Source organism: Eretmochelys imbricata, chromosome 2 (genome assembly GCF_965152235.1).
Source record: "Eretmochelys imbricata isolate rEreImb1 chromosome 2, rEreImb1.hap1, whole genome shotgun sequence".
NCBI classification, from domain to species: Eukaryota; Metazoa; Chordata; order Testudines; family Cheloniidae; genus Eretmochelys; species Eretmochelys imbricata.
The window spans coordinates 137,591,360-137,618,864 of NC_135573.1; the positions used below are offsets into that span (position 1 = coordinate 137,591,360).

Consider the following 27,505-nt stretch of genomic DNA (forward strand, 5'->3'; position numbering starts at 1 on the left):
TATCCCCGTACCAGCACAAAATATGCTTGGCCACCGGTGGTACAGAGGCCAGTGTACCCCAAAGAGACTTCACAGGCTCAATGAGCATCTCGTTAATTGGGAGGGCCACTCTCCCAGGGACAGAGGACTGGATAATGTCCATGAGTTTATGGGTATTCTCCTGGAGAAATTCCACCTGAATACCCAGGGACAAGGCCACCTGACTTAAAAAGTCTTGGTATGCCCTGAAGTCCTCCGGGATGGAAGGGAAGGATGAACCTGGCCACAGCTTATTGCCCACCAAGGAGGATGAGGTTGTTGGCTGGATCAGAGGCAGATCCTGTTCCTGAGGCAGCATTTCCAGAAGGGGAAACTCTGATGGCTCCACAGGAAGGGGAACCCTGGTCATCTGGACTTGCAGCTGATCTGCAGCCACGAATGCTGCATGAGCAGGCAATCTCGCTCTTGAGACAATGAGCAAGATCTCTGGAAGTGAGGAGCTTCCCACTGAGCCCAAGGTGCAGCCACTGATATGGGTAAAGCATTGGTGGCCAGCAGGCGCTGGGCCAAGGGCCTCCATCCTGGCCTCAGGACACATGCCAACCTTGGTAGCTGTACTGGTCCACCGGTTGCCTCTGAACCCCCTCAGGTGAAGTGGAATGGGAGAATGAGGAGCCTGACTCTGAAACAGAGGAGTCCTGGACCTTGGAGACATGGGAGGAGCAACTCCAGAGGGAGCCAGCAGGAGATCTGACTCATCCATAGCCCAGAATGACATCACAATCAGCACTGCTGATGTAGTTGGTACCACCGTGCCAAAAAGGTCAGTGCCGTAGGCCAGGTTGGTCCTGGTGTAAACGATAGTACTAGGGTGCCTGCGTGTCTTGATGTAGCGAGGGCGGGGGGCATGCCAACATCCACATAATCATCTGCAGCATTGATGCAGAGGAAAGGCCCGTGTGGTGGGGCGATGCCCCACCCCCATGCCAGATTGGGCTTCAACAGGCCAGATCGGCTGCGCAAGGTGGCAGCCAATCAGGGAGGGCCTGTTAGAGAGCCAATCAGGGCCAGTATTACAGCCAGCCAATCAGGGCTAGGCTAGGCCCTATATAAAGGCTGCCCAGGAAGGGAGCGGGCAGTGTCTCCCAGGCCTTCAGAGGGTGAAGGTCTGTCTCCTGCATGAGGAGACTAGTACCAGGGACAGCGCAGTGCTGGGCAGGCAGGGGGAGCAGAAGGGAACTTCCGCCCAGTACCTGCCGGGCTGCGGGCCCTGAGAAAAAGGGCTGAGCCAGTGCAAAGGGGCCGAAGGGGAAACGGCCCAGGGAGAGAGACGGACAAAGGGAGAGAAGGAGGGCAGGCAGGAAGGCTGCCGCCAAAGGGTCCCTGGGTTGGGACCCAGAGTAGAGGGCGGGCCTGGGTCCCCCCCTTCCACTTCCACCTGGCCATTAGAAGTGGACATCACGGACTGTACCAGACCTCTGCCAAAAGGGGTTAGACTTTGGGGTGTGGTTGGCTATTGTGGCTGCGGTGAAGAGAAGGACTGCTGATAACACCAAACCCCTGTAAGGGGGTGAGACCAGAGCAGTGGGCACTGCTGGAGGGCAGTGTCCTGAAGAGGACACTGCAAGCTGGGAGCAACGCAGATCAAGATGCCAATCTAGGGCGAGAGATAGATGGGACATCATTACTGGCAGGGGGAGCGCCGCATGAACTGAGCTAATTCCCAGAGTGAACAGCAGGAGTCGCTGCGGTGATGAGTCCAAACCCCGTCACAGCCTGGTACTGAAGAACTTTGTACTGTCTCCGGTACCATGTCCATACTTTGTGGTGAGGTGCTGATTTGGCGGCGTGCTCCAACTGAGGGGTCATCACAGGTGCCAGGCCCACAAAGTCTTGGACCAATGGCAAGGACGGGACTGAAAGGCAGAGTAGGTCTGCCACAACCTGGTACGCTGACGTCACTTAAACTGTCGGTACTGGACTAAACAGATGCCCAGAGCCTGGAACTGGAGTTGATGGCATGGGGTGTCTGCCCTCACTACCCTGTACTGAGGGAGAGTCAAAGTCACCTGTGTCAGTCCGCGTTCTTCTCAGGAGAGTGGGAGAACTCATCCTGGCACCTAGAGCACTTCCGATCAGTCTTATGCGACCTCCTCTTTTGGTGCCGACAACTAAGAACGACTCCTATGCCTCTTCAGAGAGGCCCCTGACCTGAAACAGGAGGCAGCGCTTCCCGAGCCAGAGGGTGATCTGCAGCCTGAGGAAGGCCACGGCACTGGGTCAGGCCTTGTGGCCTGCTCAAGCAGCTGTTGCTTAAGGCGAAGTCCACCACCTGAGTCCTCTCCTTGAACCATCTGCAGATTGAACAGTGCTCCTTTAAGGGGGGCTTCGCCAAGGCAGAGCAAGCACCACGTGTGGTGGTCATTGTTAGGAATCACCACTTCACATGAAGGGCAATGCTTGAACCCCAGTGAGGGCATCACCAGGGAGCACTACCACTAAACTAACTAGCCATTTACAACGTACAATCAAACTAGATGAAGAGATAAAATGCCAGGTTGTGAAGCAACAACTGCACAGAGCTCTGACTCCAGCTGATGGACAGTGAAAAGGAACTGAGGGGGGTTGGGGCAATGCTACCTCATATCGCCAGAGGAGGGGCTATAGGCACAAGACATGAGCACCTCCCCTCTAGGGGTACTAGTAGGCAAAAGGCTCCAACGCACGCACACACTTACTTGGAATACACATCTGCATCTACTTGAAGAACCCAAAACATAAAAGGATAAATTAAGGACGAAGTATTGGCTTCTCAGAACATGTGGGTACAGGCAGACGTTTTAATACCAGAACCTTGTAGAGAACTGCTGTCCAATAACTTGTTTTTTCTTTCCAATTGGAGTATAAAACGTCACTTAGTTTCTCCTTTAGCAATACAAAAAGAATTTAGTCCAAGAGAACTAGCAAATAAATTAGGAAACAAATCAAACTGCAAGATGCCTGACTCTTTAAATGTAAAAAGGTGAACGTTCAGAATTGTTATGTGGGATTATGGCTTAAGTGTAAGTAACAAAGTCAATTGTTACATGCATAATGGAAATTATCTTCCTACACACACACACAGCACTAATAGCATCTACACACTGACTGTAGCGTGCACTGGATAGCCACAGCATGGGAGGCACTAATTTTTTTTTCTAATAGCATTTCGACACTACTTGCTTTTGTGGCCTTGGTCAAATCAGACTCACTGCTTTGTCATCCACATCTGTAAAACTTTACCTCATAAGGGTGTTTGTAAAGCACTTTTATTTCAAAGTGTAAAATATATTTAATTGATCTATGAACAATCTTTGCATGTGCCAACAAGCTGTACAATGCAAATACTGAAGGGTATCTTAACATGTAACATCACAATTAAACAATATCAGAAAAGTATTTTTAAGTGAACTTTAAAAAGTTATTAGTGTAAGTGATACTTGGAAAAGCAATCCTCTGGGTGCTACAGGGACGTTGGTGTTGAAAAGCCCCATCCTCAGATACTGCTTAGTCAGAGGATAGAAATATTAGAAAGAAATCAGATTATATTTCTGCCTGTACCCTATATAAATTAATATGAAATAGACTATTTGGAGAACAAAAATCCCTAGTAATACAGAATTCCACTGCTTGTCTCAAACTAAGTCAAGAAATAGAATAGTTTATATTCAGCAGCAAGTTCTAAATATAAATTTTAGTTATTAAGACAACAACTTGAATTCTAGAAAAGTTTTAAAGATAATTTTAAAGTACTGTAGTTTCAGGTACTGCACTTGCTCCCAAGTCCTGCCAATTTTTATAAATTTACAAATCACATCTTTTTAAATTAATGTCTCTCCTCCATCTACTCCAAGAAACTGCTTATTCATAAGTGCTGTAAGGTGTACCCCGTGAAACTGAAACAAAAGGAAAATATATTTTCTTCCTCCAACCCCTTTCAGTTGTTTGACAGTAATTCAGCTGTTACTTGTCACAATACTAGATAAAAAACAATTGCATGTTTTTCAGGTGGTGGCATTCCTTTAATTTCACTTTTAGCCAAGTTACATGTAGTAATTAAGTCAACAATCTCTGATTTTGAGACAATGTACTTTTGTATTACTGGGGGGTGAGGGTGGTGGGTTTGCTCTCTTTCTTCAACTTAATCCCCAGAGTATTATCTTGACAATATCCTCATTAGATCTGGTTAGAAAATGCCACCATGGAAAATTACAACAGTAAAAGATTTTTGTCAAAAATTTCCAGGGAAAATATCAACTCTGTCTAATTACCTGAAATACAAAATAATCAGCTTTCAGCAGAAAATTCTTTGATTTTTCTATGAAAATTCAACATTTTCCATGGAAAGGAAACACGATGTAAAAAGTTTTCCACAGAACACTGGGATTTTTGACAAAACCAATATAAACAGAAAATTTTCCACAAGCCCTAATCCTAGCTCTGCCTTGAAGATTACCATTTCCACAAGCACACAGAAACGTTTCCCTCTCATAGGTTAATAATGGCAAAGACCAGATGGGCTATGATGTGGGATTGCGCAGCAGGAAGACGATACGCTGTCTACTCCTAGCAAGTATGAAAAATCTGGCAGCAGCACCGATGCACCCAGGTATAAACTCTTAACACATCTGTACAAGACAGTTAATTTCACATAGAAAGTGCTGCCATTTCACAGGGAAGCTGACAGAACAGTATTTATATGCATAGCTTTTAAGATCGAAACAAGCAGAAGTTGTTGGAGAACTCGGAGCTCTATCATACATCTCTGACTCCAAACTCTTATTACATTTACATTTTCAAACTGTTCCTCCCGTGATATCTTGAAGTTTGTTTTTTTTTAATTTACTCGATGCATTCTATTTCTGATATCAGGCAGGACTGCGGCAGAGCAACACGAACTCCAGCTTACGATCTTTCCTCGGCACAGTGCAACATGAGAACATCAACACTGGACAGGAAGCAGAGCTCTGGGATTGTTTTAGACGTTAGTATTAATGACGAATCCCATTTTGTTTCCTAACTTTCATTACTGACATTTAGCTGGGTCAGAAGTTGACTTCATGCAGTTCAATGGGTTAATACACCAGCTTCTCATCCCTAGAAACTTCAAATCAAACCACGGTTTAGATCACAAAAGAAAGAGTTTGGTTGTCTCAGCAGGAGGTCCTACAGATTGCGATGACTGGCAGTCTGAGTCCTCAGGATATTCTGAAGCCCAGGGTGACCTTTTTTTGTTTTTGGTGGGTCACAAGTGAGGCACAATGCCAGTTTTTGGTACGTGTAAGGAAGCAGCTTTCACAGTGTTTTCCCAGCAACCACTGTGGCTCTAAGAGCTACCAGCAGAAGCTGGGAACTGAAATGACAAGCTCGCAAGGGACAGAGTTTATTTTTTAGTACTTGTCCTACACGTGGCTCTTCCTCCCAGGTAAAGTCTTAGCAGCTGAGAACTCCTGAGGTGCTCAAACTAATGACTTCCCGGGGTCAGCTTCATGTGGGCAACAAAGTAGGCTGTGCTCAGTGAGGGAATTTGTTACCACCCTGACTTCAACGCTGATGTTTAGGTCATGTTGTAGTTATTCTCCCAATCTCTTCCAGAGGGAAGGATTAGCAGGTGAGTGGGGCTGATCGGAGTGTGGCATAGATAGGGTAGGAACTGATAGAATACTTCTTACTTTTTGAACCATGGTCTGCATTATTGGTTTAGACTAGGGTTGCCAAAGAAAGTGAGTTACTTATCTACCTTATGCTCCGTTTAAAAATCCCAGTCTCAGTTTTGTAAGCTTTATAAATCTGGCCAAAGCATTTTTAGAAATTAAAACAGTGATTTATGTTTCCATCCTTCCAACAGACCATAAACAGAACTATCTGGAGCCAATAAAATATTTGTTTGCAGGCAGGGTTCAAAAGGCCCTGTAAGAACAGAACATACACTGAAGCTATTACACCGAACCCTCGCTATAGCCCGCATTGCTATAGCGCGGTCGTGGCAATGGATCCCAAATTTAAATATTTAAATTGGGATCCAGGGCAACGCGTTCCCTGCGTTAACGTGGGACCGTGCATGGATCCTGAACCCTGGGCTATCGCAAGGGTCCGGTGTACTGCAGAGTTGTGTGTTCTACAAAAACCACTGCAAGCTTTTCAGGACAGGTAGACTCTTCTTTTATCTTTGTAGAGCTCACCAGGAGATCTGGGTTCTATTGTAACTGCAATGGTTAACAGTTATAAATACTACTTCTAATAATTCTGTGTCAGCCAAATCCTTAAAAAAAAAGAACTCATTTAGTTTTATAAATATGCATCCTACATAACAACCATCTGTACAATGGATACACACAAAACTGTTATAGACTGAACTAACCTAAAATTCACTTTCACCTCCACAGGTTCCATGAGGACTAATAACTTCTCCATTTCAACACACCCTTCTTCGCAGAAGCATGGCAAGAGAGTAAGCCTAACTGCTTACCTTAAAAGGCCAATGATCCAACACTATCAAGCATTTTTCTTTTGGAGGGGGGTGGGGGCGCTTGCTGAAAGCTAAAGTGTTCCAAAGTCATGTTTAAGTCATTTGAATACACCTGCTTAAAACTTTTGGTTACATTTGGATAAGAATTCTTTAATTTTTCTGGACACAACGATCTTCTGCTGTTTTCGCATACTTACAAACAGTTTGCTCTTGTATATGTACTTGCTCCTCCCACTTGAGTCCTTCACCTCTTTACTGAAGACCAAGGACATCTCAAAAAGGAAGAGATGCCTCTCACGACCCTTTCGGATTAAAGTTTTGGGGTCCCAAACTTGGAAGGATTCCTGAAGGATGAGCTCTCCCTGAGATTCAATATTCTCATCAAATCCTGCAAAACAGGCAAAGATAGACAAGGTCAAGCTGAAAAGTAGCAGTGAGAACACTAAAAACATACCATGCTTTATCAAATCATTCCTTCACTGCTCTGTTTTCAAATACATTTAGTACTTTTAATAAAGAGGGTTCCGGGAGGTGGTATTCCAATCCCAGTTGGTTTAGGGTATGCTTTACAGTTCAAAACCAAATCATTACTCAAGTTTATGTTTCGATTCAACAGCTGAAAAGTCTTGTGAACTACTCTGGTAAGATTCTGGCTCCAAATGACATGTCTCCAAAATCAGCTTCTCATGTACATCCCCCCATCATGAAATTAAACTTTTCTTACAAGGTTTCTGCCACCTTAGGCTGAAGTCTTACAAAACTATTTTGTCTTGTGAGGGTTTGGACTCATCTAAAGCCAAATGAGATTTTAACCTCATGTGACAGGACAACAGGTGTCGATTTTAAATTAGCAAATACAAATTTGCATATTCTTTCCCCAAAAAGCCCAACTAGATTTATTTGAACTATAATTCTAGGGAACAGATGGACCTGAGCCGCATATTCTAGTTGGGATCCACACCTCCTCAGATTTCAGGGTACTTACTATGAGCACCATCAGACTCATCTCTCTTTCAAAAGAGAGGAATGTAATTTGAAGAAAGACTTCTGGCCTTCAAACACCAGTTTCCTTCTAAACTAATTTACTTTTACCCACTATAAATTGGCAAGCACAATTTAACCAGTGCATTTCTCAGTCTAGACAAATGGCATCTTTTATTTTCTTAATAAAAGAAGTTCAGTAACTGCTATAGAAAGAATACAGACCTCCGAAATCTCTCACAGGTCGCAGCAGAAGTTGTAGTAAAGTCCCCTCTCCATCATTTAAAGGTGAATTTACATTTACTCTATATTTAAGTGTAAAACATTATGTAACAAAGCGGCACATAAATGGGGCCTGACTACCATGACAATATAAAACAATTTACGTAGAGAAATACGTAGAGAGTATCTTAGAGAAGTTGGATTAGGATGTTCATTTAGGAGTCTCGAGACATAAAAGGAAATGTGTTCACTCATGAGATTCATCTACCATGAAATGACTCATAACTATGCACATATGCTTTGTGACAGAAATATTAGAATATTCTGTAGAGTCAGCCTATGTGCATTTAGTGGTAAAGGATGAACATTAATGCTTTTCAGCATTCAAGCTCACATTGCATGGGACTTTGGGACTGATCCTGCAAACTTTCATTCACTTTAGTAGTTCCATAAGAATATGGAGGGGTGGGGAAAATTTTCAAAAGTGACATTTAGGAGCACGTCCCACTGAAAGTCAATGCATGATATGCTCTAAGTCATTCAGGAGATTTTGGAAATCCCATCTGAAGTGTTTTCAGTTTCCTATCACAGGGCCCAACCCTGCAGTCACAATAGTCTCAAAGAAAATGTAAATATTAGCCAACACATCTGTGATAAATCCTTTATATGAAACTTAAATTTCCTGTGGTCATGCTTTTATCTCTATTTGTGATGGGTTGCTTTGCAAAACAGATCTTCCATCAAAGTTCTCAAGTATATGGGGGATCTTTTTATGCAATACATGATCATGTACAGACTATGAAATGGTTTTGGGTCAAATGTCAATTATAAGCATATGTAAGCAATTGAATCCAAACTTAAATGCCTGCTATATTCTGCATGTACATGATTGTTCTTTTCTGGCTATGTCTCAGACTAAATTGGTTTATGTTGCCTTTTTTTTTTTTTTTTTTTAAACTGCCAAAAGATGTACTGTTTTTGAACCGAAAGTCAGTTATGGAACAGACAGCATACAGATGTGAAAGCAATGACCTTCCTGGAGATTATTACTTGATACATAGACCAGAACCACCTCTGGTGGATTTACATACTTTTTTGAACTTTCTTCAGACAAAAAAAGTTATAACACTGGATGAGAAATGCAGCTGAGATTATTTAGCTCTATGTGCGTTCCCTTAGAATAGAACTGAATCAAAATGTTTCAACTGTAAGTAAGCTGTAAACAGCTGTATGTCGAGATGTAAGAACATCCTTTTTTAAATCAGATATATTACTATAGTTTTTTGTCATCTGCTACCTCATAGTTTTATAAAAAGAAATCATCCAAATAATTCCATTTCAAAAAGATGAAAGCATATCAATGTCATTAGAAAGCGAGAGCAACTCTAAACAAAATTTCCACTTTTCCCTCAGATCTCTCTGACTTCAGCGAATATTTTAATATGTAGTTACAGAATTTATTACACAAGTGTACGTTGGCAAGTTTTAGTTCTACCTTCCAGCATGCTGAGGTGCATGGCATCATTGGCTCGCTTTGGCACACTAAGCATCACCTCCAGACCATCTTTAATCTCGCCTTTACCTTCTTCACAGCAAGTGAGCAGCTCCTGCAGAAGATCAACGGGTCATTATGAGCACACCATCTGTTTCTACAATACAACAAAACGAAAACAGTGGCATTTGCTCTGGTGACCAAAGGCCCTGTCCTGCCAGCTGCCCTTCAGCTCCTCTCAGACTGCAAGTGGCAGTGTAGCACATACTCTATACTTCACAAGATCAGACCCTCAAGGGTTAGCAAGAGATTCTATTTGATTTGTTAACCATCCATATGTTTTAAAGTAAGCTGATCCAAATATTAATCGGTTTTTAAAACTGAAAGTGTTAAAGAAAGAAGCTTTTGATAAAGTGATTAAATTTTTAAATGTCCAGTGTTCAATAAAATGTTAGTATACACTTGCAAATCTCCCAAAAGTTATAGTTTTGCTTGAATATATACATGACATACTGGTCAAAGAGATGTCCTTAAGCACTAGATGTCCTTAAGCACTAGTAGGATGCCACAATCCTGCATTCCGATTTAACAGTATATATCCTTGTGCCCATGTGAAATCCCACTGGACTTTAGCATAAAACTGTATGGCTCCACATTACTTGACTCTAAGGCAGGACTTTCTTAGAGTCAGACATTCTTGTGCCACACTGCTGCAGCATCTCAACAACACAGGTATAAAACTCATCTTTCCTTAGCTAAAGAGGCATATATGCCCCCTCAGGTATCCAAGCGGGGCTCCACATTCACTACAGCATGTTTCTAGAACTTCTTTTTTCTTTAAAAAATAAAACGGTCTTATTGCTCATTCTTAGCCTATTTTTGCTACTTCATTTTTTTTAAAGAACGGTCAACATAATAAATGTAAGAAACTAGAGTAAAAACAGACTTCAGAGTTACGTGGCGTTAGTACTAAAAGCTGAAGATACTTCAAGAACTTTCCGGGCATAGGTTCTGAAAGAGACAAATTAAAGCAACCTGCCAGAATCTGGGGAAGTGATCGAGCCCTCTGAAATTTCAACTGCCACTAATCTGTTGGCTCGCTCTACTCTTCCTAGTTGCTTTTATTTATGCTCTTTCACATCTGCCACGTCTCCTTCCTTTGCCTTTTTTTCTCTTTAAAATGCTGTTTTAATCCCTTACTTCACTGTGCAGGTGGCAGCAAGCAACAGTGTGTTAGAAGACTGCTCTCTGAAGCATATAATCAGGATGCTTCACTTTGCTGATGTCTGCACAGTGGAACAGAATGAAATGGCAGGGGAGAGGCACAATTTAAATAAACTGTATAGAGAGTGGTGCAGAGGTAAGACAAACTAACAGCAGATGATGCATGAATAATCGGAAACACAAAATAAACTTAATGTTCTCAGTTGGATACTTTCCTTAAAACTGTCAGCCCTAATGTTTTCCAGCCTTCCTTCAGTACATCATCCCACATCATGAAGTCCGAAGATAGGCCAAAATGTATGCCACAGCCTTGATTTACAACCCCAACTGATTTCAGGCACAGGGAGGGGGTCTGGATTAAGAACTCTGCATCTCCACCCACTCCTGTGTATTTGGTACTGGTCGCTTCCAAAAGTGAAAGGAGCCTATTTTCTAATTCTGGTCCAGATACAGGCAAAATCTCATGAACACAGCCAATCCAGGCACTCTGGCCAGTCCAGATGAAAGACAGTGTCCAGTTGTTTTTTGGATTCTGCCACTTTAGGCTAAAATTTCATGAGAAAAGCTTGGCATGTTTGACATCATCAAATCTGATTTCAAACAGCAATAACCCTTGGCTGGACTCTAACTCAGAGTTTGTCTTCACTACCGGGGTAAGTCAATCTAAATTATGCTACTCCAGCTACGTGAACAACATAACTGAAGTAGATGCCTTCACTGCTCTGCGTTGATGGGAGACGCTCTCCAGTCGACTTCCCTTACTTCTGAGTCAACCAGAGAGTACTCTGCCGTCGATTTAGTGGGTCTTCACTAGACCCATTAAATCGACACCTGCTCCATTGATTGCTGCAGCGTGGATCTCCTCATAGTGATGACCAGCCCTCAAACTTAACTTCAAGCCTGACCCAGCTCGCAACACTGCCAATGTATTCCCTAACTAGGTAAGAAACAACTATACGTGGCGAGTGTCATTTAGTCCTAACTTTCAATTTGTTTTTATTTTTATTTCTTCTCCTGGGGATATGGGCTGGTCCACATTTTCTTCCCCCTCTAGCCTCTCACAGTATCCCACAATGCACCAACACCCTTTAAGCTACAGGTAACTGAACAGAAATATGGAGGATGTCAATGCCACTGGGGGATGAAGTGGCTGATTGTGAGTAGTGAGGCATATTCTACTCATACAGTTACTGCTTTGTGACTCACTGGGGTCATGAAACTAGGCTTCCTTGTCAGTGCACATCACCAATCAACTCAGACACCAGGCTGCCCCACAACTTTTGTATTAATCCATAATTTTGGCAATGTTTATATTTAAAATTAAGTTTTGAAACTGACAGCTGACACTTTCTAAACACACATCTGTTTGGATCAATATTGTAAATTAAATAATTAACAGGTTTATGGATTTATTCATTAATTTTTTTCACTGGCAGAGGACAGGGAGGATTTCACATTCAATATAAAAAGAGATGTAGTTTCCACCCGTTGTGACCTGAAATGGCCAAGCTATTAAACATTCAAAAAGAACAATAAGGAATATTTTATCAGTACACAGGCTGGCAATCAAATCAAAGTGCAATTTTAGCTAAACATAGAAAAAGTTAATATCTAATTTTGAACTCGTTAAGCACACAAAACCCAGGATACCCTAGAATATTTTAAAACTGCAAATACAGTACATTGCCCAAGTCTCATAATCACTGCCCTGGAGTCCAAAGTGTTCTCTCTCCATTGTCAAACGCTTCTTTTGCTGAATTGTAAGCTCAAATTTACCCGCATCCTGTAGTAGTAATAGTTGTCTATTTGTGTTTTAGTATTTGCAACGTCATTGTCTAGATAATTTTATACAGTATTAGATAAAAATCCATAGCCCTGTGGTTTTCCAGACACTCGTAATAGTATATTAAGCAATTAAAAAATATTAATACAGCTAGAGGCTTATGAGACTTCATTCTAGTAGCTATTTCAACATTATCATTCACAAACTCTTGGGATGGACATTAGCTGCTCATTTTTTAACTGGAAAAAGTATTTTTAAAATTAAGAGTAGGATAACTAGGGCAAGTGTATGGGTGTCATATTTGATTTACAGGTGTCTGAATAGAAAATTGCTTATTTAGGACAATTTTTTCATTTTTAAGCAGTTTCTTACAGAAGATGTTACTGCAGTTCCTGAGGCTCAGTGAAAAGCTGCAGCATCAGACCTTACGCAAGTAATAGTCCTATTGACTGTGATGGGGGTTTTGCCTGTATGAGAATTGCAGGATCAGACATCCTACAACTTTAAAGTGATACCTACCTTTAAGAGAAGCTGATATTTTGTTATTCTCTGGACAGGTTTGATAAGGTAAGAGGAGATGGAGTTGGCCAATCCATGCCGCTGTTGTATTTCCTGTATTGAACAATGATGAATTTGAGTGTCATGTGTATTAACGATAATAGGTTAGCCAGCTACAAGTGTGATAATTGATACAATACCTGTCCTTTCCATTGTAATGAGCAAAGAAAAAAGGACGGTATGGCAAGATTTTCAAACCAAAGCATATTATGTTTTGAGTCCATCTGCTCCCCTTCCATACAAACATTCTTTTAATTTCTTGGCCAACTCTCATCAAGCTTTTAAAAATGACCTGCATCTGAACAGCAAAGACTCTGGATCTGAAACGCTGAGTTTTTAGGCATTTTAACTTTGATAATTATCTCCTAAGTCGCTTTGGGTAAACAGGGAAATGCTTTTGGCTGTGATGATATTGTCTGGCAATAGCCAACGCCCATTTGGGAACAGATTTCACACTGTGGCTTGCTAGTTTTAAGTGTAACCAACTCAGGGAAACATGTTTCATTAACTGCTGCTACAAGGCCAGCAGAGGGAGCAAGAAGTGTAATTTACTGACAACTTACCAAAAGAGAAAGAGCTCAGCAATAGTAGGCAAGATTTTTAAGAAGAAAGCTGAGTATTTACATGGAGGACTTTCTTCCAGTATACTATAACAGTTATAAAAGTAGGCTAATTAAGAACCTCAAACACTGAATGTTTGACTGATTGGTGGTGTCAATTTGGCACAAAACTTTAATACAATTTACACCCACAGAGCAGTTGTACTCATTTTTAAGTAACAAATTATCTATCTATTGAATCCATGAGTTGTAAGACCACGATCGTAATGGAGTCACACACACAGCATGGAGGTACAGACTGTGTACTAAATATGAAGTCAAGTATATTTTTAGTTTGAAGCTGAAACGCTAGATTTCTTTAATAGACTCAGAAGCATAAGGTACTGTTTTTAAGGAAATCTTAGGTTTGAGGTTTTAAACAGTTGCAAACAGCATCCCCCTATAATATACAATGCAGTCTTAACTTCTACATATACTTAGCTATGAATGTTACATGCATGTGTGTTGTGCTCATATATGTACCAAGTGTGCATTCATTTGCATACACACACTTTTTACATCAACATTAGTTGCCTAATTACACATTACGTAGGATTATTTGGTTCTCTCTGACTAGTTTTCTCTCCCAACACAGCTCTTCATTTTCATGTAGTAGAAATGCAGCATGTGGAAGTCCAACGTGATGGGTCTTTAAAACATTCATACTGTTTGGTGGCATTAGTGAAAGTTATTTGGCATACAGTTCAGATACCTGTAAAGATTTTTTTAGAGGTGATTAAATCACAAGCCCCTTTTTTCTCCTCTTTGCACAAACAGTTCTTCCCAGTATCCATTTCACTAGTGATGGCTCAGAGTACATACTTAGGAGGGAGCACCATAATTGGCATTTAAATACAAATGCACTCTTTAACCAAGGGCACATTTGGAAAGGGAATCTTAGTCCTCTATTGTGGCAACTATGAGTCCTCAATGAAGTTCAGTGCTCAAAGTCCAGAAGCAGTTGCTGCCTTTATGCCCTTGTCTCAAGTGGACATCACATATACCTTATAAGGAACTTCCATATAAAAGCAAGTTGTGCCATAATTAGATTAGCAGCTGTGATGGGGTGATAAACCCCTCATTGGACGGGAGGGGAGTTAAGGTGCAGCTCTGGGCTAAGAGTTGGTTGCTTATGTTAGCAACAAGAAGGTGGTCAGGGAAAGTGAGGGACCCCTACTGAACGGGGGAGGCAACCTAGTGACAGATGATGTGGAAAAAGCTGAAGTACTCAATGCTTTTTTTGCCTCGGTCTTCACAGACAAGGTCAGCTCCCAGACTGCTGCACTGGGCAGCCCAGTATGGGGAGGAGGTGAGCAGCCCTCAGTGGTGAAAGAACAGGTTAAGGACTATTTAAAAAAGCTGGACATGCACAAGTCCATGGGCCTGGTTCTAATGCATCCGAGGGTGCTGAGGGAGTTGGTTGATGTAATTGCAGAGCCATTGGCCATTATATTTGAAAATTCCCCTGGACTACTGGAAAAAGACAAATATAGTGCCCATCTTTAAAAAAGGGAAGAAGGAGAACTACAGACTGGTCACAGCCTCACCTCAGTCCCTGGAAAAGTCATGGAGCAGGTTCTCAAGAAATCCATTTTGAAGAGGAGAGGAAGGTGATCAGGAACAGTCAACATGGATTCCCCAAGGGCACGTCATGCTGACCAACCTGATTGCCTTCTAGGATGAGATAACTGCCTCTGTAGATATGGGGAAAGCAGTGGACGCGATATAGCTTGACTTTAGCAAAGCTTTTGATATGGTCTCCCACAGTATTCTTGCCAGCAAGTTAAAAAAGTATGGATTGGATGAATGGATTATAAAGTGGATAGAAAGCCGACTAGATCGTCGGGCTCAATGAGCAGTGATCAACAGCTCGATGTCTAGTTGGCAGCCAGTATCAAGCAGAGTGCCCTAGGGGGTCGGTCCTGGGACCGGTTTTGTTCAACATCTTCATGATGGGATGGATTTCACAGTCAGCAAGTTCACAGATGACACTAAACTGGGAGGAGAGATCGATATGCTGGAGGGTAGGGATAGGGTCCAGAATGACTTAGACAAATTGGAGGATTGGGCCAAAAGAAATTTGATGAGATTCAACAAGAACAAGTGCAGAGTCCTGCACTTAGGATGGAAGAATCCCATGCACTGCTACAGGCTGAGGATCGACTGGCTATGAGGCAGTTCTGCAGAAAAGGACCTGGGGATTACAGTGGACAAGAAGCTGGTTATGAGTCATCAGTGTGCCCTTGTTGCCAAGAAGGCTAATGGCATTTTGGGCTGTATGAATAGGAGCATTGCCAGAAGATCGAGGGATGTGATCATCCCCCTCTGTTCCGCACTGGTGAGGCCTCATCTGGAGTACTGTGTCTAGTTTTGGGCCCCATACTAAAAGAAGGATGTGGAAAAATTGGAGAGAGTCCAGTGGAGGGCAACGGAAATGATTAGGGGGCTGGGGCGCATGACTTATGAGGAGAGGCTGAGGGAACTGGGATTGTTTAGTCTGAAGAAGAGTGAGGGGGCATTTGATAGCAGCCTTCAACTACCTGAAGGGGGGTTCCAAGGAGGATGGAGCTCAGCTGCTCTCAGCGGTGGCAGATGACAGAAAAAGAAGCAATGGTCTCAAGTTGCAAGTGGGGGAGGTCTAGGTTGGATATTAGGAAAACCTATTTCACTAGGAAGGTGGTGAAGCACTGAAGTGGGTTACCTAGGGAAGTGGTGGAATCTCCATCCTTAGAGGTTTTTAAGGCCCGTCTTGACAAAGTCCTGGCTCGGATGATTTAGTTGTGGTTGATCCTGCTTTGAGCAGGGGGTTGGACTAGATGACTTCCTGAGGTCTCTTCCAACCCTAATCTTCTATGATTCTAAGAAGGCAGGAGGACCTGAGCTGAGTCCACACCGAACCAGGAAGTGGAGGAGCCACAGCACCCAGCAACTGAAGCAGGGCTGGAAACTCAGAAGGTGATGTTTCCCAGGGATGGGCGGTGGCTGGATGGGGTGCATGCCAAGGTAGAAAGTGACCCAGGGAAGTCAACTTGGGGCAGTCATCAGATGCCGACAGGTGTGCAGCCAAACCAGCCTCAAAGGGCCCTGGGTTGGAACCTGGTGTAGGGGGAAGGACCTGGTTTCCCTACCCCACTCTACCCTGTATCCACTAAGAGGAGCTGCTGCCCTGAGAACTGTATGCATTCAATGGAGATGCGTGAACCACACCCACTAGGTGCAACGGCTACCGTAGATGCTAACCAATAGGCAGGAAACCCTTTCCCCCTGATTACAGTAGCTTTGAACAGTACATTGAAAAGAAATATAAGCAGGTTACTGTTAATATACATTTTTATGCTGCTAGTCCAAGATTTTAGTCTTGATTCAGTGCAATCAAACTGAACCAAATTCATCGTTGTTAGAATATGCAGCATCTGTCTCTAAAACTGTAGTTTTATATGTGAGTTTTAGTTGCTAAAATCTGTTTGCATTTCAAAACAGATATCCAACCATTGCTATGTTTCCAATTCCTTTGATAGGTAATAGCGACTGTTTAAAATTATATTTTAATTGATTTTTAGGGGACTAAAATAGCAATAAAACACTATATATTAGACACCAGAGACATAAAAGTTCTTCGATTTAACTGACATTGTGTTGTAGGGTTATTAATTATGGAGAGTTTATCTGGTGTTACTAGTAGATGTCCAATTTCTTAGGCATTCCAATGTAATTAGAACTGCATGATTAATAACAACCCATCCACAGTTTTAATATATATACAAAGTCTGGTACTTACATCAAAATATGCTCCTGCATGCTCCAATATCAGCTGAGTAGAATCTGGCTTATTTTTACAATATGTAACATACATTTGAAACTTGTCTGCCTGCAGAACAAAATGCAAATTTAAACAGCTTATGAAACAGCATTTCCACTGCCTGAAACCAGACAAACTACAGGGGAGCCTTTTCCAATTCAACCCAACATTGTGAGAAAATACACAACCTAATTAGAGCCCTGGGCGGATACAAAATTTGTATCCACATCCAATCCATGATCCGCAAACATGGTCAGTGGATATCCACAGATTTGCAGGGCTCTAAACATATTACAATCAAAATAATAAAAAGGAATGAGAAAGTTGATTTATAGTTAAGTGAGCTATATTCTGCCTCAGGTGTATGCACGCAACTCAAACTGATTTCAGTGGGAGCCATGTTCTTGCATTTGTTGGCAGACATTGGCTTTTTAATTCAAGTCAATAGTTTGTTTACTCCAAGAGGAAAAAAAGTACTTCTACAAATCCACTAATTAAGAAAAAGACTTCACAAAACGAAAGTCTCCATCTCCTTCTGCTCTCGATTTCCTTTGTTACTTCTAACACCAACCAGGATTTCATTACCCAAGTTACGAAGCAGTGCCCAACATCTTCTGGTAATTGTTCGTATTTCTCCAGCTCCTTTAGGAATATGCTACGGGTAGAGAAAAACAGAACACCATTAAAAGGAACATGGCATGTTTTCATTAGGGCAGCTAACATTTATTTAGAGTTTAAGCAGATATATTGTTAGAGGATCTTCATACCAACAGCATGGTCTGACAACTGGATCAAGATACTATGAATGGATGAGAATCTGGGGTGCCAGGACCCTATAAATACCACATCCCAAACAACACAGATTTTAAATAGTTGGTGATAAATACTGTTGTATTGACTTTTCTTTTACTGCTGTATTATCTACTCACTGTAGTAACTGTTGCTGTTCCCTTCAGAAAGGGGCTAATTGGTGTCCTCTCACCTAAGCCCCACGAATGGTTTAATTTTTAAAATGTCAGTAAAAAATAGAAAAAGAGATGGAGGCCAGCCCCAGCAATAAAAGCCTTCCCCCCCCTCCCCCCAAAAGCCAATCAATGAAGGGAAAAAAACCTCCATTATCTACATCCATAATAGATTATTTATGAAGTTATTTAAGGGCAGCAACAGGTGCATACAAAGTAATCAACAAGTGGCTTTCTTTGCAAGCCTATCCCTTTCACAGCTAAAGTAATTTGTTATTGATCTAAGCTCCTGGTATGAATTTTATTAAGTCTGAGATTTTTCACTACTGATACGGCATAGTGCACACTGCTATTGTACCTCGTGGATCATTAGAGAATATAGCTGTTGTGAATCCCTCAGATAATATACAAAATGGTAGCTCTGCTAGACATTATTATTATTATTATTTCTATTACAACAGCATGTAAAAACACCCATCAGGGTCTGGATGGTGATAAGCCAGGCAACAGACAAACACACAGGCTTACATGGTCTGTCACTCAAAAAGATTTCAGTCGAACTTAACACGAGATGCAGTAAGTGCACGTAACAAACAACAGGAAAATATGACTAAGGCTAGCTAAACATAATGCTTCTGAATCATTAAGAGTTAAAAAAAAGGTATACTGAACAAGTGTCCATATCAAACTCCTTGTAACCAGTGCTAATGCAATCCTTTTTGACAATTTTCACAGTAGGGCCAAGGAACAACAGAAAAAGAGACTGAACTACCCCCTCCCACTAGCAGTGGTTTCTAAAAGTCAGAAATGAGCCCACTGGCAGGTGAACATGATGAACCTGACACAACCACTGCCAGTGCTAAGTAGAATCAGTGGTGTCCATCTCTTCAAGGCAATCAACCAGTCTAGAACTTTACTTAAGCGTTCAAATTGCTTCTTAAAAAATTCAAGATTAGTAGACATATCTGGGACAGAGAAGGTCATTTTAAATGGAATTATATAGCTATTTACTGAAAAATGCTATAATGGAAGCAAGTAATTCAACAATGGGGGAGACACTTTAGCTACTGCTGTGGCAAAACGTCCTTTATTCATTTATATTGTGGTACAGGAGGGCCAGGGAGCAATGGTAGAATGGTTGAGGGGAAATATATAAGCCCTAGGCTAATTAAGGCGTAGTTCCCTGTAGACTAGGGAGGGTTGCTACTGGTTAATTGGAGCACCTGTGGTCAATTAAACCCTGTCAGGAACCAAATAAAACTCGCTGCTTCAGGCAGTCAGAGGAGGAGGAAGAGGAAGGAGAGAGGACTGGAGCTTGGAGATGTGTTGAGTTTTGGAAGATCTGAACACTGAAGTAAGGGAGACCCTGCCCCAGCAGTACAGGGAGACTCCCTTCCCCGCAGCATCTAAGGACCGAGGGTAACCCCATCTAAGGGGGACGAGGGTAAGAAACCAGCAGAGGTTGAGAGGGGCTGGGACTCAGAGTGAAGAGCAAACCCAGACCCCTCCCCTGCTTCCCTCCTCTACCACCTTCCCGGGCTAGTTGCGGGGCCCTTGGCACCCAAGAGCAGGGGCAAGGGGTGACATCTTAGCCTCTCTCCAAGAAAAGCTCAGGACCCACCATATAAACATTGGCCATCTTGCCACAATATACACAATATTCTGACTGGGAAATACCTGAAGTGATCACTTAATCTTTACTAGTAAACCTAGGCATGGAAGCTAAGTTACTCACTTATTATGGAACTCATAGATTTCCTGCATGTTTCCAAAGATAATGTGTTCTTTGTTTACAATACCAGGTGGGATCTCCTCAACGCCACTGGTCATTTCCCACAGATACGTCTGACCAGAAGGAAAAAGGCACATGAAAAGCAATCAAGTTTCCAAACAGTAGCAGTTTCTGACATTTGTAAGTAAACCTTTTCAAAGGGAGAAGTACAGGAAAGTACAACTTATAATTGATTTTGGGGTATGGAGCTTTACACACTGTGCAGCTTAAAAAAAGTCAAGGCCTGAAAGTGACAATCAAATATGCTCCTTGAGACTTAATCTTTTCAAATATGCAATATTCCTGACAACAAACAGTGCTTCAGGGTATTATACCAAGGTCATGTTTGGATTCCAGAAGTTTTCATTTTGTGTAATAGCTACTGCTGAGCATTACTTGCTCGAGTTTAACAATTACTGGGCACTTTTCCATGGAACCTCTCTGAATTTCTATTCAAAGAGAGTCAGCCAGTCCTGAAACAAGTGATAAACACAATGAAAGAATTAACAAAGGCTCATCTCTGCTACTAACAAAACAAACTGACCAAAAACCCAACAGAAGTGGATAGTCAGTTTTGAGGCCATTAAAATGTTTTCTATTGAGCAAAGAGCAATAAAGTATTGTAAATAAAAATGAGCAAAAATAAAGCACATGGGATAAATTCTCCATTGGCTGACACCTGGTGCAATTATGTTGACACCAGCAAGTTAGCAGGAGGCAAAAATTAGCACAGAATTTGGCCCTGTGATGATAAACTAACAACACTTGGTTGCTAAAGAAATGCAGAAGCAAAATGATATACATAATGAAACCTTGTCCCATAAAATATACACTTACATCCATACATTCGCGGAGGTCTCTTACATAAGCCTTTTCTGTCTGAATTAGCTCAGCCATAATGAACCTTAAAAATGACAAAAGAATGAAAGATCAAATCGCAGCCTGCTAGAGCACAGGATAATGCTTTTCCATTAACCAGAATATGCTCTCTCCATTGCAATGAACTTACTCTATTTCCAATATTACAAGAAAAGCATATAAGAGATTAATTAGCATCAGAAGGACTTTTTGTTGGGGGAGGGGCTTCCAACACTAGCAAAGTTTACATTGGAAAAAAAAAAATGGAGGGATGATGCAGCAAGGATTTTTAAGACCATTAACACAGAGAGAGAGAAGAGGATCCGTTAGAAGCATGGGGCTACTATTCAACTGATTAAAAAAAAAAGAGCAATAGCTGCTACTATTCATGAGCAGGAAAAATCTCGACCTTTTATGGAGTTGTGTTACTTATTTAATATTATTTTAACCGTCGTATTTTGCAAATACTTTAGCCTCACTGCTACTATTTCCCTCCTTGCCCACTTATTTTTCGTGAATTTTTCTGGATTTCTACCAATTCTTCTTCTTCTTCTTCTTTTTTTAAAATGATCCTTATTTTAAGCTTGGTTTTGAACACTTCCTAAACCCAGATAGTGAAGAACCAAAATTGGAATAAGGCAATGAATAAGTCTGTGCAAGGCTATGGAAGGTACACTCTGGGTAGTACAGAGCTCTCCTTTGCTACATTCCTATTTAAAACGTTTTGCTAAATCTTGAAGTAAAAAAATGACAGTTGCTTCACTAACAGTAATTTATATATTTATATCTGTAAAGACTGCATTACTCTTTCCTGCGGGCAGATTTTCGCTTTTCTTCATTAAGCTCATGAGCAGCATCTCGCAGTTTCACCTCTGATCCAGGAACACTAGCTGGGATTATATCCAGCTGCAGGCTTTTGCTCTGTATTAAGGAGAAAAGGGAAAATGGTTAAGGGAGGAGACAGGGAAAAACAATGGCCAATCAGCTACAAGGAGCTATGTTAAAGCATTTGCTTATTCGCCTATTAAAACATGCAGAAATTTCACTCACCGATTTATTTGAATCAGAAGAAATCCCCAGGGCTTTTTCTAAAGAGGTCCTATATTTCTCCATGCGCAGAGAGAAGTCTCTGTACCTCTTGTCCACTGCTGTGACACATTTTTTAATCTCTGCTGCATGGGCATGCCCTTTTTCACAAAAGCCATCAGCCAGCTGTATCAACAGCTTCACCCTCTCTTTGGTTTGCTGTGAAAAACAACAGGAAAATACTGCCAAGTAAAGTTACTGCCAAGTACCTATAATGTGAGGGCTCGTTTTGTATAATTAATTATTAAAAACAAGTGGAGGGCTGATGGAAGGTAACTGAATAAGTGTTACCTTCCATCATCTCCCTTCTAACCCACCCAAGTGTTTTTAAATACCATAATTTTTCCCAAGGAAAAGAAGATCAGCAAGTGCTGCCTGCTTCTTTATTATTTCAACAGCAGCAAAAAACCTCATGCTTTAAACCTTTGGAAATTCTCTTGACTGGAAATAGAGAATATCAGTTCTGCAAGGTAAGCTTTTAGGGCAAGGACCATGTCTTCTCAGGTGTTTCTATAGCTCCTGGCACCAAGGGTCTCTGATCCCTATTAAGGTCTTTAGGTACTACCACAATACAAACACTGGCCCTAAGCCTGCAAAGACTTATGCTCATACTTAAGGACAACGCATCCTCCTGGCAAATGGCTGCAAATGTGTAGGGAAGTTGCACTAAAATGGTACTTTAAAATGCGCACACTACCCGCTGTCTGCCACTGAAAATAACAGAGGCAGCATTGCATGACAGAAGTTTAACATTAAGAGGGCTGGACCAAGTCTTTGAGGGGACAGTGGGTTTGGTGTGCAGAGGCATGCTTAGTCCTTCCATATATAATGTGACCACTCTCTCCTTCCTTCCTCCATGACATCCTGCATTTCCAGCTATCTTTCTTTGATCACCACTCTTTACCAGCTTGAGGCTCCATGATTTTTCCACACAGGACAGAGAGCCAAGAGGTGTAGACAAAGTACAGCTTTTTAAATGGGGAGCAGGAGAGGGAAATTAGGGAAACTAATCCCTGCTGCAGTTACTTGTGCCAGAGTTCAACAATTAATAATGAACAAAATGTCCTGTGCCTGGAATGTTAGGTTTGCACCTGTGATGCTGGGTCCCATGTGGCCACAGTGTACAGAGAAGTAAGCCTGCCACTGCCTAGAAACATTGCAGTACAATATGTTGTTCTAGGTAAGAGCCATACCTGAATGATTGAATCTTTCATCTTGTGCTATCTTCTCATTAGTAAAGTGTTCAGTATTTTGAAGCACACAAACTGGAACATAATAAGCCTTACTGCTTTTTGCTAACATAAAATAAGATTTAAGAGTTGTGTTCCAGTTGAGTTCCAGATTGATCTGAAAACCAACCAAGCTGAGGACTCGAAAGGAAGTTATCTTTCTCCATTTTTAAGCGAGGTCACCACAGTCTTGTCAACGTAGGGTAACACCAGCAATTTTGTGTTTCATTTCATGTCAAGTGGAAACAGGTAAGAGAGCCAATACAGCAAGGTGAAGCTGGCCATACACCTGCTGTTGCTCTTTATTTACCTTTGCAGTGATCTGAAATTCTTCATGTTCTTTTAAAAGCTCTTGAGTGTGATGGATACTGGAACCAGTGGAAGTATGCGTGGATAAATAAAACTCTCCATTGTCATGGATCCATTCCAAAGCCTGAATAAAACAAGAAACAATGAAGAGTAGAAAAGAAAGTAGCATACTTTTTCCAATAGACACCAATTTAAGTACTCAAGATACATAAAAATACTTGCATAATAAAATTACTAGACAGACCTATATTTCATTTTTATCCCTTCTACATTTCACCTGAAACAACTATGAAATGGAGTTTATCTACCTGTAATTGGCAGTCCTTCAAGATGTGTGATCTTTATCTGTAGTCCACACATGGGCACATATGCACGCCATGCACCTGAGTCTGGAAATTCTAACAGACAGCATCAGTTGACCTGCACACGTGTGGTAGATCTCCTTGTACTCCCAATCAGGGGTATAAGAGGCAGTGCGGGTTCACACCTCTCCAATTCCTCTTTTTGCCACAAATCGAACAGGATCTAAAGCAGAGGGGATGTAGGGTGGGTAGTGGAATACAGATAGGGACCACACATTTTGAAGAATTTGCAGCTACCGGTAAATAATCTCCATTTCTTTTTCAAGTGCTGGTCCCTATGTGTAGTCTACATCTGGGTGACCGATAAGCAGTGCTCAGATTGGAAGGGTGAGAGGAAACCCTCAGAAAAGATGCTTGCAGTACTGCAGTTCCTACTGTTGCGTCTGCAGCAGAGGCCTGAACGAGCACGTAATGTCTGCACGTATCTAGTACTGCAATGTCCTACAGGGATACTGTAGAGGCAGCTTGTGCCCTTGTGGAGCGTGTCCTGCTGGTGTCAGAAGGAGGCATGCAAGCTAACCGGTAACACTCGACGATACACCTGAAAACCCAAACTGAATTTCTCTGAGAGGATATTGCTTGATCTTGCAATCTTTCTACTATGGCAAGAAGTAGTCTTGGTGATTTTCTGACGGGTTTGATCCTTTGAAGGTAGAACACCAGGGCATGTCCGACATCAAGGGAATTAAGTCTTTTCTGTTAGGTAGAAAAGTGGGGTTGTGGAAAAAGGAAAGGTAAGTAGATACTTCAGTTGACATGGAATTCAGAAATAACTTTGGGGAGGAACTTAGAATGGAAATGAACGGATATCTTTTTCCTGTGAAAAACCGTATGAGGAGGGTCTGCCATGAGAGCTCCCAACTCACCCTCCTGGCTGAAGTATTAGCAACTAAAAATGAAAGTTTTATGAACAGGTTGGACATGGAGCCAAGGGTGGAAGTGTCTGTGTCCTTGAAAGATCAGTGTGTGGAAGTATGCGTCCTTCAGTCAAGGGTGACATACCAGTCTCCCGGATCCAGGGATGGGATGATACAGGCCAGGGAAATTATGCGGAACTTTAGCTTCTTTAAGTATTTGTTGAGGTCTCGTAGCTCCAGGATGGGCCATAGACGGCCCTGGGCCTTTGGGATTAAAAAGTACCACTAATAGAACCCCTTGTTCCTGTACTCAAGAGGAACTTCTTCCACTGCACCCAGCTGCAGTAACCCTTTTATCTCCTGCATGAGGAGACTCTTGTGAGAGGGGTCCCTGAAGAGGGATGGGAAGGCAGGTGGGAAGGGGGGTTAGAAAGGAACAGGAGGGTATAACCTTGCTCCACTGTGCTGAGGACCCATAGGTCCGAGGTTATAGTGGTTCAAGCAGGGAGAAAAAGGGGAAGGCGGTTGGAGAACACTGGGACAGATGGATCTGGGGAACAGTCTTGTAGGTCGCACTCAGGCGCACCCTCAAAATGACTGTTTGGCCCCTTGCTTGGTACGGGTCAAGCCCGACTGAGCATAGGGTGAAGGCGGGTGGCTCAGATGGCACTTGTAGCCCTTGGCTCGTTTGTAGGGCTGGTCCTGCCATGGCTAGTTGCCCTGGCCCTGAGGGTGCTGCGGTTTGAACGGCTTATGTGCCGGTGCTGGGACGTAAAGACCCAGGGTTTTCAGAGTGGTGTGGGAGTCCTTGAGGCCACGCAACTTGTTGTCTGTTTGGTCCGCAAATAGGGCTCGGCCGTCAAAGGGCAAGTCCTGCATTGACTGCTGGGCCTCGGTGGACAACCCAGAGGGGAACAACCAAGAGGCTCGCAGCATGGAGATAGCAGAACGACCAAGAGGCTCGCAGCATGGAGATAGCAGAAGCCATGGTTCCGGCAGCAACAGCAGTGGCATCTGACGCTGCCTGGAGGGCCGCCTTGGCCGTGGTCATGCCTCATCGAGGATCACTCAGAACTCCCTCTTGGAAGCCTCAGGGAGCCACCCTTCGAACTTGGCCATGGCTTGCCACATATTAAAGTCACATCGGCCAAGGTGGGCTTGGTGGTTGGCCACTCTCAGTTGAAGGCTGGAAGATGAATAAATCTTAAACCCAAAGCGATCCTACCTCTCCGAGTCTTTATTTTGGTGTGTGGCCCTGGATTGTCCTTGCCTCTCTTTGTGGTTAACCACCTCCACCACAAGGGACTTGGGGCTGGGTGGGAGTATAAGTACTCATGCCCCTTGGTTGGCACGAAGTACTTGCTTTCAGCCCTCTGGGAGATAGGGGCCAGGGAAGAGGGGGTCTGCCACAGGGCATTAGTGATTTTGGAAACCCCTTCATGAAGGGGTAGGACCACCCTGACAGGAGCCGAGGAGGAGAGGACATCAAACAGGGAGTCCGAGGGCTCTTTCAGTTCCTCTGCCTGAAGCCCCAGGTTGGATGCAACCCTTTTCAAAAGTTCCTGGTGAGCTTTGGCGTCATCTTGAGGAAGTGGGTGAGGGGGCCCTGTGATAGCCTCCTCTGGCAACAATGAGGATGATGCTGGTGCCACAGTGTCCTCTACTTACATTGGTGGTCCAACAGCTTGCTCCCCTGGATCCTCCTGGACCTGTGGGTCCTACCCCCTGAAGCCTCGAGCACTGGAGGGGGATGGGATGCTGAGGCCACTGGCTTCTCCGAAGCTCTCGATGCTGACCAGACAGCCTGGGAAGTTTGGGTGAACCCCCAAGGGTTCTACAGGTACCATGGCGCCAGCTACTGCACCTGGGCCAGTGGGACAGGTTTCGGTGCTGATGATGTAGGCAGAACTGCAGGTACCAGGGATTGTCCCGCAGTCAGGGAACCTAGCTCCATGTCAGAGGTATAAATGGAGCGGTCGGTACCAGGCGACCAGGATTGGGTGGAGCGCTGGCTCTTGTCCAACTGGTGCCGGTCACTGTGTCCCAAAGCTGACCGGTCCGAGTGAGACGGGCGTCTTGGCTGGGATCTCAGGGTCCGACGGTGTTCAGTGGATCTGCATCGGAGACCCAGCGATACACGCCTCATGCTACTCCACCAGTACCAGGACCGGGAGCTAATACAGGCCGCTTGCCAAGAGGATCTTCCCAGGTAGGGTGACCAACTGCTAGGAGACAGATGATGACAGTCCAGTGATCTCTGATCCTCGGTTCCATGATCAGTACCAGGCCCTTGGAGACGGATGGGGCCGGTCCGGGAGTTTTTGCCGGATGGTGTATGCCTCAGAAGGTCTGCGCCAATCTACCGGCGAGGTACATCTCAAGTCCCTTGAGCGGTGCCCCCTGTGAGGAGACCAAAGAAAGCTCCGCTGAGTCTGCCTCTCTAGTCCTGAGGTGTGACGGCTCTGAGTGGCGGAACAGTGCTGCTGAAGCAGGGACTCCTGCATAGGTCCCAGCGCGGGTTTCCCCTGAGACCGGGGTACTGCTGGAGCCGATGTGGACGGCACTAGGAGCACCAGGATCTCCTGAGCTGCTTGAAGGGCTTTGGGCGTCAAAGGCACCTGAAGTTGGCCAGAGCCTGCGCCGCTATCTGGAGTTGCAGGAGAAGTATGGGATGGGCTGCACTGCTCAACTTGAGCTGGGGCCTGACTTCCCAAAGGAGGCGTTGAACTGCCCAGCACGGGTCGTGGCTCGCCCCCAGCCCTCTCCTTTCCCTTATGGGAGGTAGGAGAGCTTCCCTTCACAATCTTTTTTAGCTTCTTGACCAGAGTCGTGGAGGGGGATCATTGCCAGTTCGTAGGCGGCGCCAGCGAAACACTGTGCACAGAGGCTGCGGGGCTCGGGGCAGAGTCGGACCGCTGCCGGAGTG

The 27,505-nt window shown here is 43.3% G+C and overlaps 1 protein-coding gene across 1 annotated transcript in view; it reads right to left on the minus strand.

Moving 5' to 3' along the window:
- TRIO (trio Rho guanine nucleotide exchange factor) overlaps window positions 1–27,505 on the minus strand; it is a 189,357-nt gene that overhangs the window by 116,691 nt on the left and 45,161 nt on the right. The window contains exons 11-20 of the mRNA XM_077810790.1: window positions 23,362–23,484; window positions 21,787–21,981; window positions 21,542–21,657; window positions 20,716–20,782; window positions 19,843–19,952; window positions 17,731–17,800; window positions 17,125–17,214; window positions 12,709–12,801; window positions 9,186–9,297; window positions 6,685–6,875 (exon numbers count right to left, since the gene is read on the minus strand). Of these exons, the coding sequence (XP_077666916.1) occupies window positions 6,685–6,875; window positions 9,186–9,297; window positions 12,709–12,801; window positions 17,125–17,214; window positions 17,731–17,800; window positions 19,843–19,952; window positions 20,716–20,782; window positions 21,542–21,657; window positions 21,787–21,981; window positions 23,362–23,484 (1,167 nt within the window). The remainder of the gene's footprint in view (window positions 1–6,684; window positions 6,876–9,185; window positions 9,298–12,708; window positions 12,802–17,124; window positions 17,215–17,730; window positions 17,801–19,842; window positions 19,953–20,715; window positions 20,783–21,541; window positions 21,658–21,786; window positions 21,982–23,361; window positions 23,485–27,505) is intronic.